At 36.9% G+C, this 17544-nt stretch overlaps 1 protein-coding gene and 1 long non-coding RNA gene across 2 annotated transcripts; one reads left to right on the top strand and one right to left on the bottom strand.

Annotated features, from left to right (window-relative positions):
* Positions 1-5837: 5837 nt before the first annotated feature.
* Positions 5838-13532, bottom strand: LOC121646526. The gene is made up of 4 exons (XR_006011653.1): positions 13455-13532; positions 13187-13191; positions 8365-8371; positions 5838-5847 (listed from the first exon to the last, which is right to left on the bottom strand). It is a non-coding gene; the product is annotated as an uncharacterized LOC121646526 (long non-coding RNA).
* Positions 13533-14598: 1066 nt separating this feature from the next.
* si:dkey-243k1.3 (endonuclease domain-containing 1 protein-like) lies at positions 14599-17544 on the top strand. Its single transcript, XM_041993830.1, has 5 exons — positions 14599-14788; positions 14888-14988; positions 15161-15275; positions 15428-15584; positions 16703-17544. The coding sequence occupies exons 1-5, from the start codon at positions 14711-14713 to the stop codon at positions 17092-17094; spliced, it is 843 nt and encodes a 280-aa protein (XP_041849764.1). The 5' UTR covers positions 14599-14710; the 3' UTR covers positions 17095-17544.

Raw genomic sequence — 17544 nt, 5'->3', positions numbered from 1 at the left:
CTCCCCTTTTTTTAAAAATAAATAATAAATAGCAAGAAAAAACATCTTTTCTGAGATTATTTAGTCATTTTGGATGTACCGCCACTTTGAGGCTGTAGGGACCATGACAACGCTAGCTTGCACCTACATGATAGACCATTGTTGCGAGATTTTCTCTTATTGTCCTGTCTCCATCTGGATATACTACTAATTTGTCACATACTGACACCTTCTAAGGAGATAGTAGCTTTGGTTTTGAATACACAGGGTACCCCCAAAGTGTTAAGTTTAGATGCCTAGGGTTTCCTGAGCTGGTAACATAATAGAGCCTGGATGCATGGCAACGTCACAAATGTAGACAGAGATTTGGGCAAATAAATGCATTTCAATACCTTACCATGATGTTTTCCTAATATTGACTAAATACTTTTAATGCTTAATGAAGTTAAAATATTAGTAGAGCAGAAAAAGCAAGAATAAAGAACAAAAAATTAAGAAAAAACAGCAGTGCAGAGTTTAGAAACAAACACATCTCGTGGTTGGGAGTCCAGTGTCTGTTGCCGTCTTCTCCAGCAAAATGCATCACAATACCCCTTTGTCTCAAAAATGGGCAGTGGAGGTGGACCGTTTATGGTGACAACTGATGTATTTAACCCACTTTGAGTTGAGAAGGAGGATGTATCAGTCGGTGAGCAGTTCCCTAGGTCTCTGGCTGAAGCTACAAGAGAAATCTAGATCAATTCAGCCTTGTTATTTGCAGTTGGAGAGGGGGTTCTCTTAATAGATCCAGAACCTCCTTTTTTTCCCTTTCCCAAATATAGATTTGTTCATTTCAGCTAAAAAGTTTTAATTAAACAAAATCTGTCTTAAAGAACTGTTTCAGAAATCTGCTGGGTCATTCTGGTGGTGTTTTTAAGTAAATCAGGATAGTTTTCTTGTTTTGATCAACTTGACCATCAATATTTATGTTATCTATCCTCTATCTTTCTGCTTCATGGGTATCAATTTGGTCTTTCAGAGTGTTTGATAGCTGTTTAGAGAAGCCTATGATTGATGTTTGCTGGTTCCTAAGGCAAGGCAGGGAAAGTGTATTTATATAGCACATTCCATACTTGAAAGTAATTCAGCATGCTTTACATAATAAAAAGAAGACATAAAGAGAAATAGAAACAATGCTAAAGCTGTTAAAATTATATTAAGACATAATTTAAAGGGTGTGCAAAAATCATAGCAAAATATATAAAAGATATGCTGACCTTCTTCTACTACCTAACAGAATAATTTCAGTTTTGTCCTTATTGAATTGTAGAGAATTCTCACTCATCAAGTTTTTTTATTTGCTCCAGATGCTGACACAGTAAGTTCTGTCATATTGGACCCAAGAGAGCATATACAAGTTTAATAGAAGAGGTCCAAAAACTGACCCCTGGGGGGCTCCGCAGATGATCCTAAAGGTCACTGTGAGCAACACCTTTTTAAAAAGTTATTAATCAAAAACAAAATGCTGAACTAATTTAGCTTACCATCATTAACAGAACATTTTATCCTTTATTTGTCATTACTCTCTGCTTGCTTAACTATTCACAGTAAAAGATGTTTTGTCCCAAACTTTAGCAATGAAGTTAAAAACCCAAAAGTTGGAATATGAATGTTGTCTTTAAAATCTCGTGCTCTTCATCATTGTTAATGCTCAACAAAATCTTAAGCAATACAGTAACAACTGGTCAATAAAGCCACTAAAGCAGGTACTTCCTGTGTGAGTACCCACACAATCGACCAAAACGTCGGCAATTTCTGCGTCGATATTGCTACGACAACGTCATTAACGGTTTCATGTTCACACATTCTCAGGTTCACATGACCATAAGGTTTGGAAGCATTTTGTCTTTGTGGGCTGCATAGATTAAAATTTAAGTGACAAGTTAAATAGATTTTACACAATTTTCTTCATGTCCTGCAAATTATGAGGCCATTATGAGGCCAATAGGTAAGAGATGTTCTGCACTTGCACGTGAGTGGACAGATAATCTTGAGGCAGACTTTGTATGCCAGCCAGCATGTGATTTTGGGAACTTGCACAGAAAATATGTTTTCTTTATTTTTAAGCATATTTTCAACTCTCAGATCCATTTCATTATCCTCAACCAGTCTGACTGGACTTCTCAAGGCCACTTCAACAGACAGGCTCAATAGCTGGAGTGCAAGTGCTGAGTTAAGAGGATGCATTTGACATCTCTAATTTGTCAGTCTGTCAAGCAGAGACGGCTTCCATTCATTGATCTGCTCGTTTGGAGACAGTAGCTGTAAATATGAGACTGAACTGAGAGAAACAAATCGGCATTTTAAATGCAGTTTTTCATTCTTCTGTACAAATCAAATATGAAAAGGCTCTGAATTAGTTGACTTAGGTTTGAGTGAATGTCTCATTTTAATGCTGCATCGTGTCTCTAAAAGGAAACTTGTGAGATCACTTGGCTTGGGAGGATCTACCTAAACTGTAGTTGTGTTTGCCATCTGATACAGAAGGGCATTTGGTACAAATACTGTGCTCCCCCCTTAACCCAGCGTAACGCCACTGTTGCATGAATGGCACTTAAAATGTTTCTGATTTTATATTTTGATATGGTCGGTAATGGTTTTCTAAATAATGACAAGAAAAGATCCTTAACTTATTTTCATTTCCTGTTTGTTTCCTTGTTTGTTTTCATAATTTGTGGATTTTAATTTTATTTATTTATTTATTCACTTTGTGCATATTGCAGAGTGTGGCTGCATTTGCTCCTCAAGTGTTTATGCCTTTGTGTGTAATTGTATGTGTGTGTATGTGTGAGTGTATAACCACTGGGTCAGAGTAAAGCAAAGCAAAGCAAATTAGCTAATGATTCTTCATCAGTGGCACAGCACTGTAGAGGACTGTAATGTTGACTACAGATTACCGTAAAAATGTACATGAGTGTACAGAACTCACATATGGCTAATCTGTGGTATGTTTGCTCACCACAAATCACTAGTATCCAATCCAAAATTAGTTTATGTCCTTCAACCAATCAGAACTAACACCTAGACTTGAAGATGATTTTTATGATGATTCTTAGACCGAAAATAATGGAAATATTTGTGTTTTGAATGGTGGGTGAAGAAGATGTCTGTTGTGACTGAAAAGCCTTTATATCGAGAGCTTTCCTGGCACTTGATAGGAGAAACATGGTGGAGTCTAGCTGATTTTGATTGTACTCTTTGGGGAAGCCATGTTGGGGTTTTGGAGGGGTTGTGGTTATCTAAAGAAATTTGAACCTTCCCTTTGTGCAAATGGACAAACCAAGGTGAGGGTCATGATATGGGAATGTGGGTCTGGAGTCAACTAAGCCACCAGGAACCTTCAGGCCTCATGTTTACTCCATTAACTGCCCTGATCTTAGGCAGTTTGGGTGGCTCCATGAGAGGGTCGAGACTTTGGGCCAATGTCGGCCTCAACTGTAAATTGCTGTTCTGTGATCTTGCTTGCACCTTTTTTTTCTTTTTTTCTTTAAAAATATGAAACTAATTGTAAGTGTGTGTGTGTGTGTGTGTGTGTGTGTGTGTGTGTGTGTGTGCGTGTGTGTGTGTGTGTTAAATGGGCGGGTGCACTTTTTATTTTTAATCTTTAAAGTTTTTCAATGTGATTGTTGTGAACAACACTGGATGAAAATGAGTTTTTAATTTGTATTTTTTACCTTGAGAGGAGGATGAAATCTTCCTGGACATTTTTTTACCCCCCTTTTTCTTCCTCTTTCTCTGCCTGGTACCTGGGAATGCTTTGAAATGTGGACTGCGACCGCATTGGCGCCATCACCGCTGTCAGTCATTCTCTGTGAATTCATTCGGCTTTCTCAATTTACCCAGTTTTTCTCTCCTCCCTTGACTCATTTTTTTCCATTAAAAAGATGAGATTGAAAAACGAGCTCTACCTGTGTTGTCGTGTGTGTGTTTGTTTTCGTGCAGTACCTACTCTCATTCCTGCAGTAAAAATTTCTGAACATTTGTGTGTTTTTGGACAGCTTTCTGTCTCGGTCTAGTCTGCTTATCTGTATTGTTGCCAACTAGGGCAGCTTAAATGGTTTGCAGGGGGTTTTTTAGGTGGAGAGCACACAGTTCTTCTTTCACATACAGTTACACTTGCCGGCTGGGAGCTGAGGCTAAAACTAACCATTCTTCCTTTCACCTCTTTTCACTGTGCAGATTGCAGTCAGGCAGAGTGATGTGTTCAAAGTCAGCTTTTAACCAGAATAACCAATCATCAATTTAAATGAAGCACTTCTTAGATAAAAAGATACTAAATAGACTCATCCGTGTTCTTTTCGGCAGCACACTCCAATTTATTTGAACCTCGTCGAGCATCTGAAAATGATTAATCTGGTTGCAAATAAAGAAATGATAAAAGAGCAGTATTGTTTGCCAAGCTGGCCTGCAAAACTTAGAAAAGGGGGGACAAAGGAGTCCCGTTGTCCACAGTTGTTTTCAAGCAACACTGCAGAAGTGAATACACTTTGGTATTCAGGGCAGGTACAGTTTTTATTTGGGATATATTCCTGGAGATGAGACATTCATCATAGCTGGTGTGTCGGCCAAACCAGGCTGTGCAGCAGCAGCAGGGTGAAGTCAAGCCCATCAACAGTTCCTTTTTTTTTCTTCCTTGCTTCCTTTCAGGAGACAGAACACAAAATTCTAGTGCACACTCAGTTCCTGGGGGTGAATATAGATATTTTTAACAGTATTCTCCAAAAAAAAAAAAAAAACCCAATTCCTTCATCCATGGTTTGGCAGGATTCCAACCTTATCCAAAAGCTTGCACACCACCCCCAACCCCAGCCATCCTGTGCATACAGAAACCCACACAAAAACGCCTGTGTGCCACACACAAATTCTAACATGCACTTTCACACAAAATCTCCTTGTGTACACACACACATAAACACACACACACACACACAGCTTAGAGCCCTCATCTTCTTATGAGCTTCATTACTCTGACCCCAGTCTCCCTTTCATATCTCTGAGGATGTTTATGGTGTGTGTATGTGTCTTCAAACACCCAATAGAATATGTGTATATATATTTATTTAGGCCCAGAATAAGTAAGACTGTTTAAATGTGTGAGTATTTGTGTGCAAGTGTGAGTATTTTATATTTCAGGATGTGACTACTGTAGTGTGTGTACATGTGTGTGTGTGTGTGTGTGTGTGTGTGTGTGTGTGTGTGTGTGTGTGTGTGGCTTCCCAGCCAATTACCACATCTCCCAGACAGACTGTGAGTGCCTAGGTCCTGCCAGCCAATCGGAGAGGGGCTGCGCACTGCCAGGCCGGAGGTGGTTGCTATGGTAACCAGGAGGCCTGTTTGCATGGTGGCTGATAGAAGAGTGATGGATTACAGTAATGGGATGGGAAAGGGGGGAAGGAGGAATGAAGGAAAGAAGGAGGGAGGTGTGGAGCAAGGAAAGACAGGAAGATAAAAAAAAAAGACAGAGAAAGAGATAAAAAAAAAATGAGGAGCAAGGAAGGGAGGCACCAAGGGGAGGTGAGGAAGAGGAGGGAGGGTGACAGACTCATACATAAAGATATTGGAAATGTATGAATGCATCTGAAATGAAGTGACTTAAAAAGATGAAAAAATGAGAGAAAATGATAAAGGGAGGAAAAGCAGGAGAGGGGAGAATATGTTGGAAATAGGGTTTGGGGGGGTGGAGGGGTAATGACGGTAAGTGATTGAATTCCTCTTTTTACTTCTTGTGTCTGGGCAGAGGTGTGTGTCTGGCCATCTGTCCTTGGAGTAGGCAGAGAGGTAAGCGTGTAGAAAGATGCAGTCTCACCTTTTCATCTGTGCAGGAACTTCCTCAATATTTTGACTCATTCATCACAATCGTTTCTGTTTGAGACTGATAGAAGAGCCAAGACGATTAACTTTAATAAGTCAGATGGATTCTTGAGAAGACTTGAATAAATGGTGATTATTATTAACAATTAACCCTGGCTTTACATCTTCATTGAGCAAAATTTCTTATGCTGCACTGGATCTGAATGACCTGGAGTTACATTATTTGTGAAAATAATTTTAAAGGCACAATAAGTCAGCAATATTAAATGAAAAATACTGAATGAAAGCACTGAAATGAGTCTTGATTTGAATCAGTTAATGTGATTATTTCCAATATCATGCCTCCTTAGCAGATCAAATTTGCATAGCTGCCATTGAATTATAGATTTTTTTTTAAACTTTTTCTTTAATAAGATTAAGATTAAAAAGGAGAGGCAAATAAGCAGATGTGATCCAGTTTGCCCAGACACCAATGCTCTTAGAGGTGGGATTGTTTTCTACTGCATTTTGTTTAATAGAAATAACTGATTTGAAACTCACTGTTTTTCTGCTGTGTGACTGTGTTGACTTTTCTTGTGCTTCATGTTGGGTCCCCTGATCTTATTGAAAACCATGAACAAATGCAAAGATTTGCCTTTCTAAATAATTGAATTAAAGTTTGAATGTTGGTCAGTAAAAAAACAAAAACAAACAAACAAACAAACAAACAAACAAACAAACAAACAAACAAACCACAAAACATGATTAAACAAGCTTTTTTGGGGCTTCTTCAGTTTTTGTTCTTCTCTGTGAACATTTTTCCAAACCCCAGCATGTAGCTGTCAAATATTCCATTATTTAGACTTGTTTCAGTCTCTGAGTCTACTGTGTTTTATTTGATGAAAGTATATTCTTCATCATTTTTATAGCTTTGATTATGTTTCATTTGGGATGATTTTCCTTGTAAAAAACAAAACGAAACATTGTCCATTTTCTCCTTTTCTAAACAGACGGCGTAAAACATGCCATCAATGTTAATGTCAGCATTTCTCATAAAGTTTATGCCAGAATTTGAACAGCCAGGTGGCCAATCAGTGCATCTGATTACCCCAACTCATAAGCCTCTAAAGGTTAAAGCTCATTACATTTAGCATCTTTAAAAGTGCAAAACGCATGCACACACACACACACACACACACACACACAGTTTTCCTGTTGATCAACACTCAGTTTCCTTTCATTTGCCAGCGCTGTCTGACGATGCTTTTGAGTCAAGGATTATCTGCGTCAGGGGAACCTAACTCCCTCTGACTCAAAACAAAACTCCAGTCACATAAAAAAAAATGCAGTCCACTAAAATTTACCTCTGGTTCAAATCTAAAACATAAAAGTCATTATTAAAATCCTGCAAAGCAGCAGTTTACTGCCTTCTCTTGTCACTCAGAGTGTCATCTTTAATAATTATTTGCCTCAAACCTCACTTTGAAGCTGTTTTCTGACTTTGAAGCCATCTATTGAGACAAATCTGTAATTTACTTGCATTGGGTGTTAATATTGCAGCCAATCAGAGACTGGATCATCAGTCTGCAGAATGTCTTCCAGGTGAATGAGCACCGGAATAATCTGCTGTTCAGACAGTAAATTAATTCTAAGGTTGGGTGTGAAAACACGACTCACTAGTGCAACCTAGAGGCAGACTTAGGCAACATCTGTGTTGATCCAACGAATACAAGAGAATAAAAAGCACATTCCTGCTTTATTTGCAGACCAGCAATCAATCATGCAAGTACAAGTAGGATTTATACTTTAACAGCTATAGATAGGCTATCAACACTTCAGATCTTCATTACTAACCGATCATCATCTGAGTGAATAGTTTAAATGTCATCTATGCCTATAACATTTACTTTTGAAATTACATAGAGCCAAACAGTATGAGCTGTTAATTACTTTTAATTGTGGGAAATAAATTAACACACAGTGCTGAGCATTTATTTATTTCCCATAATCATAAAGTAGATATGATGTGAAGTACTGTGTAATGTTTGTGAGATAGAAAGTGGTTAAACAAGCCCATCTCTTTGTTATCAGTGAGGCTTCCTGTGTTTTCTTCAGCATTTATCTGCATCTGTGGCTTTGTTTAAATGTTTTTATCAGTTTTTTAGTTATATACTCACCTTAAGGGGCTTTTACGGACTTTAATACTTGCTGAAAATTGTTGTTGGTTTTTGACATAAAGGGGCAGAGGGCAGCAGCCCCACAGCATCCGTTACCATTAGAGCACGGTATTAGTGGAGGAGGAATAGGATATCAAATTATACAGTACATCACATGGAGGTTCTAAATTTATTTGTCACAATTTGGATTCTCACTGAATAAAATTAAGTTTTCAAAATCTATGGCGCTTTTACAAATTATTGACTATTATTGTTGGTGAATGCAGGATTACAAAACGTCTCCGTTGCTGAATGATACTTCTTTCAATAAAATATCATTTACTGCAGCTTGTTTCATGGCGGTGACTTTTAAAACACATAAACATGTCCACATCCTCACACAGGCCCTGCAGAGAGATTTTATTAGAGAGTCCACTTTCTGCTGACAGTGTGTGTGTCACTGAACTGATTGCCCTCTTTTCCAGTCCTCACAACTACTGTATGTCAATGGCTGATGTTTACACACCCTCATCTGAAAGGCTGCAGCCCAGAAACATCCACAATGAGATAAAACTGTTTCCAGCAGAGGGCTGTGTTTCACTGCAGTGGGTCTTCAGCAGGTATGAGTCTGTATGTTATAGTTTGCATATTGTGCTTCCTTTCATTTTGAAGGGTAAGATTTTTGCATTACTCATAGAGTGAGCTGTAAGATGGATAATTTCTTTATCCTCTGTATGCTGTCAAGCTTTTATAGTTTAGGTGTTGTAATATACAGTACTGTGTGAATTTTGACTGGCCTGAAAGTTCATATTTTGTATGGCCGCCATTATTTTTCAAAGCCTGAATCCTCTTATTAATGTTTTTTTTGTAATTTTTTTTTATGGTCACACAGATTTCAGTCTCCAGGATTCTTTGTTTTTCTTAATGTTTTGTTAATTCTCTGTCAAGACGATCTTACACTGATGTTGAGGCTTTGGAGAGGATCCATTCCCCCATCAGATCTGTTGTCACTGATTTTCTTGTGTCATTTGGCATAAATAAGCTCTTTTCTCCCTGTTTCCTTTACTTTCAACTTACAGCGTCTTGTGAAAAAATATATAATACTACACATCTGAACTGAAAGAGTTCAAAAGCAGCCAGAGTCTAAAGAAAAACTGAGACATTCAGATGGTTTGATGAAAAATTGCTCAAAAACACTTTAAAAGATTACAAGAAAGTCTGGTTGCTTGTAAAAATATAGGAACTAGAAGCACTCAGAGAGCTCAGACTCCTGCCAAGCCATAGGGTCACTCACCTGAAACAAACCCCGAATGGCCCAACAGCCCACCCCATGCCAACGCTCATGCATACTTCAAGCTAGAATCCCTGTTTCCATCATCAGGATAGATGCCCCATCTTATTTAGATTCCTTGACCCTTAGACATCAAGATGAAGCACCTATAATAGTCTTAAAGTTACTGAAGAAATTAATATAAGATAAGTTTATTCATCACCTAAAGGGAAAATTTCTTTGCCGCCACACATCTCATACATAGACAATGACGGAAAACATGAAATAGACCTTTAAACATGTAAATATACTAAAAACATAAAAAAAATCTGACAGCTACAGGAACAAAAAACCTTCTGAAGCGTTCAGTAGAACACTGAGGCATAACAAGACGATCACTAAAAGAGCTTTTGAGACGATTAAAAACATCATGTTTGGTTTTCAAGGTTTTCAAGGAATAAAATTGTTTTCAATTTGGACCCAGTTCTTGTTGCCAGTGTGAGGTCTAAAGAGTCAGGGGTGATGCCAATCACAGCCCCAGCTTTTTTAATCAACTTGTTAATCCTGTTTTTGTCACCTACACAAATGCTGCTTCCCCAACACAACACAGCATGGAAAGTAACACTGGCTAAAATTCCCTGATAAAACACAGAAAGAAGGTTTCTGCTTACATTAAAAGATCTGAGATTTCTCAGAAAGAAGAGTCTTGTCTGAGTCTTTTTAAAGACCACCTCTGTGTTCTTTTTAAAATTTAATTTATCGTCCAGAACAACACCAAGGTATGTGTAGGATTCAACCACCTCTATTTCATGACCCTTAATAAAAGTTAATGAGGGCTCCTCTTTCTTCCTCCTTAAATCAACAATGAGCTCTTTTGTTTTCTCTACATTCAATTTTAAAAATGTTTTCCCATTTTCTGAAAATGCAACCTGGATTAGCTGGTAGTGTGTTAAACATCTACCATGATGTCATCTTATAATATTTTTTTTTCTTTTACAGTGATTGTAGGCATTATTTTTGAGTTTGAAGCTGTAATGGCAAAGTTATCTCTAGCTCCCATTAATAAAGAATCCCTTAAAAAATTCCTGGACCCAGATGCTGATCTGCATCACTCCCAAAATGTAATTACTCGTTCCTTTATTTAATTTCCGACACTTCCTGAAAGTTTAAGCAAAATCTGTTTATAACCTTTTGAGTTTTGTTGCTAACAGACAGACAGACCACCAAATACATGACCTTCACCTTGGTGGAGGTAATGAGGGGCAACTCAAGGCTTTTGTACAGTATGATGACTGTAGAGCAATGACCCTCAACCTTTTTCAACACTGTACTCCCTGTAGAAAGATTATCCCCTAAACCCAAGTCAATTTATATTTCAGTCCAGGTTCTACATTCAGAACAATGTGATTTCCAGTGGGCCAAATAATGAAAACTGCACATTTTTCTCCTTATTTTAGTACGAAGATGGACAAGTACATTATCAATCTGTTGTTTTAGAAAACAATATGAACTTTAAATGTCTGGAGAAAAGTTGCTGAAGGTTCAACAAAATTTTGCTCAGTTACATTTTTTTTTATTTATTTAGTTACATAGTTATTTTTTATTTATATGATTTGACATCCTTATTATATGTATATTTCATGTATAAAAATATTAAATATAAAACATACATTTTTATTAAATATATGTAATTGAATATAATATATAATTGAATAATTTACTATTTTCATAAAAATGTATCTATACATTGTATTTGAAGTTTTTATACATATATTTTTTCCACTTCTATTCAAGCAGGTAAATTTAATTGAAACACAGGGTTTCATTTTCAAGAGTGGCCCGTTCAAAAGGTCACATGTGAACTTTGTTCAACTTTACTTTTTATTTTTTATTTTGTGAACATATTTGATCAATTTTACACTTTTAAACATTCATTGTGTTATTATTCCAAATCACAATGGATCTATAAAACCAACAAACATTTAATTCCAGGTAGCTGGATGTGAAAAATCCAGTATTTCACATTCTGATTAGAGCAACTTTTCCAGATCTAGAAATTATTTAGAATGTACATACGTGTACATTTCCACATGTAATTCTGACCTGAAATAACTCACCTCATAATACAAAGTGAAGTCAGATCTATTAACTCAGAAGACATAGAACAAGTTGTTTCCCTGTGTGTTTTTATGTACTTAAAAAAACTTTAGCATGTTATTCAGAATCACCTCACACTGTCCTTTAGAAGAGATACCTCTTTAAACACCTGATTTGAAGTCCTATTATTTAATTGATTATAATCATCTAAATGTCACCGTGTATGTATATATATATATATATATATATATATATATATATATATATATATATATATATAAATTGATTAAAATGTTAAAGGTGAGCAGAATTGTTGTATTATATTCTAGTTAGAGAATGCTGATGTTTCCCTGAACAGGCTGCACCCATCTGCTTATGTGCTGCAAACACCTGGAATGCTTACCTTGCAAGGAAACCTGGTCTCTTGCTTGAAAATGTTTTGTGTAAAGAACCATCTGGTGTTTCAACTTATTGAAATGCTGCTTAGTAGCAGAATCTGGCCTTTTAAAAGTACTAATTCTCTCAGGAATATACAAATTTAAGTTAGTTTTAAGGTCTGCAGTGTAAAAAATCCACATAAGCACAGCATACATGAGTGCAGTCTGTGTTATATCTACAATACCAACATATTTCAAATTGGATGTCCCAATAAGTACATTTTTGTTAAGTTGACAAGACAACTTAGCAAAACTGATCTCCACATATATATAAGGAAATCAGAGCTGCTGGGACAGCTGTGTTAATTTAAAGCATCTAGGAGAAAAATTCATTTGAATTTTCTGGTAAAATTAAAACAATAATAATAATAAGGTATTTTTATTTTTTGTTTTATAAAGCGCAAACACCTCACCTTTGACCTTAAAAACAATAAAATGACACAATTTCTAATCATTTGACATTTGACATTTGACCCTTAAATCCTGCTTGCATCACATTGGATACACACAGTTTCTAAGACCTTATGCATCACTTTATGGTAAAAACTTTGCTCATGACATTGTTCAAAATTGGATAGTTGTCTTCTGCCACCTGGTGGAAACTTTTTGAACCACAAAAATTGTACACCACTCAATAATGACAGGTAAATATACAAAAGATGTGTTAAAGGGCCAAGTAAAAACTTTAGAAGGAAAAATGAAATTTTCTTCCCATTTTTTTCTTGGGTCAGGCTGATAATCAAATATTTGTGGTGTATCCTTTAAAAAAAGTGAGGCCACATGATTACATAGTTTGTGCTGAAATCGTGGGAAAAGCAACACATGAGCAGGTACCTTAGTGTTACCTAAGAGCTTGTGGAAGATGGGAGGGAATCTGTCAGAATCACATGCAGTAAAAATTCCAGGACCAGAATACTTCGATCAAAAAAGCACACTGAACATTGTTGAGGTTTCTTGGTATATTAGAAACAATGAACTGGGGTCAGTGCACTCTAATTCACTGGAAGAATCATTGGTTTCTCATTTTACCGTCACCTCAATACTGCAACCTCCTGTATGATTTACAGTTATTGTAAATAATGATCCTCTTTTCATTGAATCATTGGCTAAATATAGATTTGTGTAGTGGAAAGATTCCAGAAAAACTTTGTCACAAGGGGAAGTTGTGCAAACTAAACATGATTTTGTAAAAAGCTGTCTTACTGGACAATAAGGGTGGGTTGCATATGACTTTCTCCCTATGAAAAACCAAAATATTTGCTTAATTTCTCCAATAATCATTCAAAGTTATCAAGTAAATGCAAAAGATTATAAAGTCCAACATTTGCCTCTAAATAGTGGACAAACAGAAGTAAAAAATCCCAAAAAAAAAAAAAAAAAAAATGCTGATGTCTTCACAACATGCAAGTTATTGCCACATATCCTTCATATAACACTAGTCTACATTTGCTCCATTTCTACACACCCACTAAGCTCAACCACACTTTATGCAGCTGCATAATAATGCTTCATCCCCCGCTGGTGTCATGCACTAAACAACTGGAGTTCAGATAAAAAATAGAGTGCAGTCAGTGCTGAAAGTGAAATAACCAGCATAAAACATCCATATGTGGGAGAAGTGTCTGAGATGCTTAAATGAATCTTGTTCATACAAAATTCTAAGACAAAAACTGGGACATGCTTAACCTCCTGAGACCCAGCAATGCATTTTTGTGCACTGTAGTACACATTTGTTTTCTGCTCATCTCTCTCACACTATACATGCCACTCTGCTAAGTCCTAATGTCTCTTAGAGAGGGCAACCATAGTGTTAAGATGACATCACATGTGTGGGGGTGTGGCCTTGCCAACTTTCCTTTTTCTGTCTTCCCAAAATGGCTAGCGTCTCAACAAACACATTTTATGGAAGAAAGAAAGTTGAGCATGATATTTATATTTGAAATGCTTTTTAATGTTTTAATTTTCAAAAATGAACATCTAAAATGTAATTTGAGTAAGTTTTCAGTACCAAACTTATTTAGTTTTATAGGGAAAATGACTAATTTATCAATGTATGCTGTAGTACACATCAGGACTTTATTCTTGTGTTTATTTCACATTTTTCTAGTGGACAGCTCTCTAACAGAGGCAGAAAGAATTCTTAACAGAAACATAAAGGAGATTCAGACTCACATTTTTCAGAAGATGAAAGCCCAGTGAGCAAGACAGGAGAGGGTGAGAACTCTGATGAGGAACTACACAGGGAGGACTAAGATGCTGAGCCAGATGTAGAGGTCAAAGACATAGGGCCAGCTGAAGTGTGTCATTGTCCTATCTGGGCCAAAACAGACATGTAGGGTTCTGGGATTTTTGATTTTGAGCAAAAAAGGGTAATACATAGAAATGTGCACCAGCTAATTGATTTAACTGAGTAGCCTCATAGATGCTGTTCAGTGCAGTAAAGACTGCTCTGACTGTTTATATCTAAAAAGACTTCAACAGCACTTTGCAAGCCAGTTCCTCGGGTCTAGACCCAGCTGTCTACCACCTTACTACACCTTAATGGAGGGACTGTAATGTATAAATCATAGACAGGAAAGACAGATCATTTTAGAAAGTAGTGAAAGAAGTCTAAACTGGAGTACCATTATTAAACAGAGGAGGTGGCCTAAGGCATCCCCAGCTATTTAAACTCTAGACTCGCTCCCCCTCTCTTACATCTGACACGTTAGTCAGGAGAGTAAACACCTTACAGGTTTCAACCACCCAAACAGCCCACAGGATGGGCGGGGAGGGTCAGTGACACACATGTGACTTCAGATCTCAAATTTTCCATCAGCTGCTTTTAATCTTGAAACTCCCACCAGTTAGTCAGAACTGAAGAAGCCTTTAGAGTAAGAGGTGATCCTCCTTAAGCATTTAGTTAATAATATTTTTAATTTAGTTAAGAATCCAGGATCAGAATGCCAAACGTGGTAGCTTTGTGTGCTTTTCTACCACTCCTTCTATTTGTCCATGCAGATGTTGTGGAACGATTTGAGGTTTGTGTTCGTGTTACAGCTCATCAAAAAAAAAAAAAAAATCTAAGTGTTTTAGAAGATGTTGGTTTATAGGAATTCTTGTTTTGATTTTTGCTCCAGAATGTCCCAGAATGCACGATGTTCTTTTATAAGGAGAAGGTGCCTGCATGGGGGGCTACCACTCCTGGTGTGGCCCGCCTCTGTCAGCGGTTTGTCAACAGGTAGTTGAAAGCATTTATGGGAACTATCATGGGAACTTCTTCTTTTTTTTTTCTTTTTAAAAAAAAAATCTGACCGTTGCTCTAATGTTGCATCTTACTGTGTCTTACATGTTTTACATCATCAGATTACTTCTGATTCTATAATAATAGCTCATAATCTCTCCACCATCAGGTACCACTTTGCCACGCTGTATGACACCGACCATCGCATTGCTGTCTACTCTGCTTATCAATTCCAGCCCAGCAATGGAGGTGGCAGGGAGAAAAGGTGGTTTGTTGAGCCTCAGGTACAGGTGTATACCATCTCAGAACATTATCTGTTGTCAAAATTGTTGAACTGAATCTCATATGGAGAGCATGTATGAGCTGTTTCTGATTCAGGACTGTAATTAATTATTTACTAACGTCTTTTAAGCCTTTTGTTTTCCATGTGGTTTAGCTGGTGAATATGTCCTGGCCAGCTGAGATGAAAGATGGCTACTCGCTCGGGAAGGATAACCCTGATATCTACCTGGGAGAGAGGCAAGCTCTGAATGAAGACTACACAAATTCTGGTTTTGACCGTGGTCACCTCAACCCTAATGGACACCATGCAGGTAGTGGGTTTCTCTGGGTGGGAGACAGTAGGTGGCACTATAGGACTGCAGATCTATGAAACAGGGCCTTCCTTTGCACTTTCTACTGGAGGGTAACTTTGCTTAACCACATCCATGTTTAGGAACTTTACTTTGTTGTTTTTTCTTAATATATATTAATTAAGAAAGTAAACAACCATAACCACCAACTTCCAATCAAACATAAACTAATCTTGGGAAATAATGTCATCCGATGGCTCAGATAGGTTATTTTCAAATGATTTTTAAATGAATGAAAATATCTGTGCAGCTTAATGTAACATGAAGATGTCATTTGGTCTGCAGAAAAGAGTGCATGAAGTCTTTAATGTTTGTTGTTATAGCAACCTTAAAGCAGTTTAGGAGGGTACAGCCAAAGATTAATTGGGATTTACATCTCAATCTACAGTAAGGTGAATGTATGTGATTCATCCTGAAGAGAAAATTAGCCAACAGTTTATTAATATTTGTAATTTTATATACTTTAAAAAAAACAAAGTATTTGACAAATATGTCATTTTTATCATAAAATTAATATATGATCACAAGTTAAACAATTCAAATGGTTAATAAAATGAACATTTTCCTAAAGATGTGAAAACAGTTAAACGTATTTAGAAACATTCTTCCACAGTTATGAACCTTTGTTAATATTGACTAAAGCATCAGGTATACGGTTAGCTGTCCTCTGGTTTTAAAGTAAAATAATCCATCTTTCATAATCAAATTTAATCAAATGTCAAATTAAAGTCAGTTTGAAAACTGGTTAATCCTGCTTTACAGATGTTCCCAGCTGTTTTTTTACTTATTACTCTCAGTTCTTCAACATTGCACATAGATACTGTCACATATGATTTGTGTGAATGATGTCAACTGCAAATCAAATTGCTCTTTACTGGACCTTTATTAAAGTGGCATTTTTACTTCAAATCTTTTCTTTGTAAAGTGTAGCTTTATCTTTTTTCTTTACACACACACACACACACACACACACACACACACATACACACACACACACACACACACACACACACACACACGCACACACACACATACACACACACACCTCGAATTCTGAACTGTGTTTTTCTTTCTTGCAGTCCCCAGCCGTAATGCCACTTTCACTCTGACCAATGTGGTTCCTCAAAACCCCAAGCTGAATCAAAACTCCTGGATGATCCATGAATCCCAGCTCACAGATCTCTTCCGTGACAAATGTTCCAAGGCCTATGTGCTGGTTGGAGCCATTCCCTCTGCAGACAATTGGATTGTTAAAAACAATGTGAAGCGTATAAACATCCCAGATTACCTGTGGAATGCCTACTGCTGCGTGGACAACAATGGCAGACCCATTCAGAGTGGTGCTGCCACAGCAAGGAACACAGAGGACAACTGGGTGGAGAAGCTCTCTCTGGATGAACTGGAAGAATTCCTGCAGCAGTTCTCCAATCAACCAGTGGGGGAGCTGTTTTATAACAAATGCCATGCTTAAACAAACAAACAAACAAACAAACAAAAACATAGGGGTACTCAACTAAAATTTAACAAGGTCCAGTTATAGAAAAACTTTCCGCGCTAAGGTCGGGGAGATCACAATGATTACTTAGTGTGATGTTTTTTTTAACTGCGTTTATATATATATTTATATAAACACAATAAAACATTGAATAGCTCAAACTTTAAAACTTTTAAACTTTTAAATTAAAATAAGACTCACATGACTCATCTCAAAAAGACCTGTTTTAAAACCTTAAAAACAAGAACTGTGTCCTCATGTTGTTATGAGGCAGTGAAACCAATGTCCATCAGTCTCACAGATAAAAAGGTGTTTTTTTGTGGGGCTGAGTGGGAATTGTCACTGTTGTTTTGTCAAGTGAAATTGTAAGCGTATTAGTGCTGGGTGACACTATAAATTTTGGTATTGATCCAAAACCAGGTAAAT

The sequence above is a fragment of the Melanotaenia boesemani genome, chromosome 9 (genome assembly GCF_017639745.1).
Source record: "Melanotaenia boesemani isolate fMelBoe1 chromosome 9, fMelBoe1.pri, whole genome shotgun sequence".
NCBI lineage: Eukaryota > Metazoa > Chordata > Actinopteri > Atheriniformes > Melanotaeniidae > Melanotaenia > Melanotaenia boesemani.
This window is presented reverse-complemented; position numbering and strand designations above follow the sequence as displayed.

What these genes read in the sequence shown, in the direction of transcription:
- si:dkey-243k1.3 (XM_041993830.1), top strand. Translation starts at nt 14,711, where the DNA reads ATGCCAAACGTGGTAGCTTTGTGTGCTTTTCTACCACTCCTTCTATTT. An exon ending in ATGTTGTGGAACGATTTGAG is followed by an intron (nt 14,789 to 14,887) that starts GTTTGTGTTCGT and finishes TTTTTGCTCCAG; the next exon opens with AATGTCCCAGAATGCACGAT. An exon ending in GGTGGTTTGTTGAGCCTCAG is followed by an intron (nt 15,276 to 15,427) that starts GTACAGGTGTAT and finishes CATGTGGTTTAG; the next exon opens with CTGGTGAATATGTCCTGGCC.